The 3,272-nt window shown below is 43.9% G+C and overlaps 1 protein-coding gene across 1 annotated transcript; it reads left to right on the top strand.

Annotated features, from left to right (window-relative positions):
• Positions 1-1,079: 1,079 nt before the first annotated feature.
• LOC105677280 (uncharacterized) lies at positions 1,080-2,736 on the top strand. The gene has a single exon (XM_012375794.2). The coding sequence runs from the start codon at positions 1,160-1,162 to the stop codon at positions 2,492-2,494; it is 1,335 nt and encodes a 444-aa protein (XP_012231217.1). The 5' UTR covers positions 1,080-1,159; the 3' UTR covers positions 2,495-2,736.
• The last annotated feature ends 536 nt before the right edge of the window (positions 2,737-3,272 follow it).

Below are 3,272 nucleotides of genomic sequence, written 5' to 3'. Positions count from 1 at the left end.
GTCTCCATGGCCGACTTCAGAACGCAGTTAATCGAATTACCTTGGTATCGTAAAGTAACGAAGCCGAAAGGGCTATATAGAGTGTGACCCCATTAATAGTTGCTTCCGAGAAGTTAGATGCGTTCACGGTAAGAGCGAATAAATTTTGACAGTTACGAGGGTCGCTAAGTTTCTCTCTCCAATTGTTTTATAACCCGACGGACTTTAACGATTTCTCTCTTTCTCCCTTCTGTCTGTCACGGCGTAAGTATGTTCGCTACGCGTATACCACCGATGAAATGGCGATGAAATTGGACTCTGTGTGATTTTATTAAGCGGAGTAGTGCTTTAGTAGATTGTATAACGTACGCGCAATTAACATTAACAGATCTATTTTCCCAAACCTGTTTAGTTGGCGCGTCGTTGATGTTAATTAGTGGTCGCGTAGGTTTCGCACGGGTTAATTGCGAACAATAGTATGCGCGCATACGTGTGATAAAGTTTCGTTTTCGATGTTTAAGAAACTGTAATTTAACATTCGTTTAATGAGTCGAATGAGTCGCGATTACTATCATCGCGATATATAATACAATATCTCGGCGATTCTAAATTCGCCTATTTCCGCAAAATCCACAAACCGATAATTACCGTAACAACTGTTCTCATCCTCGTAGTATATATACTCCCAAGATAAATACTGCAAGCCGCAAGTATTCCAGCTTCATCCCACAACATTTTTCTCGAGCCGACCGCGCTCTCGGTACGATGGCTGCGCCAGTAAATTTCCGGTACGCAGACGCGCTATCGCGATACATGACTCTTTTTTTCTCAGAGATGGCGTATATCACAAGATTCGTTTCCTCGTCACATTGCTAAAGTATATCGGACAGATTTACGGTACGCCATGAATTGCATTAGTCCGCTTGAGATATTTGTCAGTGCTTGTCATTTTGCCGAGCTATCTACTTAGAACCAACAGATTCGGAAATAGTTAAGTAAATATTCCGCTATCATTCGCCAAGCTTATCGAAGCGTCCCTACCTTTTGCACGCGAGTTTCGGCGTGTTAACGCGATGCGTGCGTATAAAACGTGGTATAAAACGTGGTGCATGCGTATAAATTGAGTACGAGTGTAGCGACGCGCAAGACTTGACGCGACTACCGGACGAACGGATGCGACATGGCGGCGATAAATGTGGAAAAGACGTGCTCGGTGTTACCGAATTCTCCACAGAATCGTCAAGAAATGTCTCTTTTGACCGATTGCGACATTAATAAAATATTGGAGCGCAAACTCGGCAGTGACAACTTCCGACTTGTCGACTGGAGATTGGAATCTCTCAGCCAGACGAAAGGTTTCCTCGGCCAATATTATCGTCTCTGCATTACGGTGCGAGTGGACGGCAAGACAGAAAGTTTGCAGTTGTTCGCCAAGACTCCACCGCCGGCTCACAGTCCGCAGTACGAGTTTCTGCAACGGTACGACACATTCAACAAAGAGATTACCGTTTATACGGATCTGATGCGGCGGATGAACGCTGATTCCCGAGAGGCTGCTGAATCCCCGCGATGGATGGTGGAGTGTTATCTCGGCAAACGAAACGCCATCATCGTTTTGGAGGACGTGTCGATAGACGGCTACGCCACACTGGACAAGTATGTGCCGTTCGACGAGGAGCATTGCGTTTGGCTATTGAGAACTCTTGCAAAATTTCACTCGAGGTCTCTGATACTGGACGAGAGACTGCGTCGGAAGGGCGCCCGGACTATTTTCGATCTTTACGGACACCTGCTGAACGAGGTGCTTTTTGCCTCGGGGGACGACAGATCGGAGAGGGCCCTCGCCTCCAGTATTAGAGGTGTCTGCGCTATGATCGAGCTGATCGAGGAGCTCGACGATAACGGAAAGGGTGTCGTCAAGCGCCGGATCGTCGAATGGTCTCGAGGAATATCGCGATTATTAGCACCGTCGAGCGAATACAGAAACGTCATCTGTCACCGCGACACCTGGGCGAATAATATAATGTTTCGGCACGATTCGACCGGCAATCCGAATGGTTGTTATATTATAGATTTTCAGTTTCTATGTTATTGTCCTCCAGCGATTGATTTCGCATGCTGCCTATATCTGACCACCGATCGAGCTACCAGAGATCACAATTTTCACTCTTTCGCCAGAATCTATCACAATTCATTAGCACGGTATCTGACGGAGGAGGGTTTCGACGTGGAAGACCATTTACCCTGGACGATATTCCAGAAAAGTTACACGGAGGCGCGGAACATAGCGCTCGTTTATGCCGCGCACAATTTGCAAATAATGCTGTTGTCCAGCGAAGCGACCATGGATTATTTTTGCGACGCGACTGACAGACTCGAGCAGGTCTTGTACGGAGACGAACGACCGGAACTTGTGCTTTATCAGTGCGAAAAGTTGCCGGCGTATAAGACACGCATCTTGGAGGTTTTACGTGAGATCAAGGATCGTCTACCGGAACATCCACCAGATCTTTAACTCGCGCTTAGCGTAAGATACGATTCGTGTTGTTCGTACTTACCTCACGATCTATAAAAATGTTGAAATCGCTGTGAATTGTATTGTTTTATTATCTCGAAAGGAATTCGCGCGATTGACTGAGATTTGGAGAGAGTGTGACTTCTCGAAATACGTCGAATACACGGCTAAGTTTATTATCACATCAGAGTATAATTTGAGATTATTTTATTGATGTTCAATAAATGAATTATTCTATAGAATTTCTTGTCGCTGATTTCGTATACGTAATATAGGAGAACATTTACATCGTTTTGTAGTTATAATTAGAGTGCATTCTTCCACGAGAATTGTTCCCCGGATAAGTAATGTACATCAAAAGCGGAAAAGATCTCAGCTCTTGGGACAGTTTGGCATTAAGACGTGTATTGGACGGCTAAGGAAATATTGGAATCTCTCTGCTCTTCAGTTATAATTGATGATGGAGAAACGCTTCTGATGCAAATGGACGTATAAAAGCGTTTCCATGAGAATTTCATTTCATTCATTTTTCAAACGCCATCATTACATCTCGTTTCCCCTTCTTAAGAGTTTCTTCTCAACGGTGCATATTCATTAGCACATTAGCGGAATAAGTAAAGTACTATGTTATATCTTTGTTTAAGCGCAATTTCGCCATTTCTCTTTCTGTAATCTATTGTTGTATATTTAGTACAGAGATACATTTAGCGGAGTGTTTATTCGAGAAGAATATTTATCTCGATTGCCGCAACGATTTTTTCGTTAAATGAATTATTTT

This window comes from Linepithema humile, chromosome 4 (genome assembly GCF_040581485.1).
Source record: "Linepithema humile isolate Giens D197 chromosome 4, Lhum_UNIL_v1.0, whole genome shotgun sequence".
NCBI classification, from domain to species: domain Eukaryota; kingdom Metazoa; phylum Arthropoda; class Insecta; order Hymenoptera; family Formicidae; genus Linepithema; species Linepithema humile.
This window is presented reverse-complemented; position numbering and strand designations above follow the sequence as displayed.

What these genes read in the sequence shown, in the direction of transcription:
- LOC105677280 (XM_012375794.2), top strand. Translation starts at nt 1,160, where the DNA reads ATGGCGGCGATAAATGTGGAAAAGACGTGCTCGGTGTTACCGAATTCT.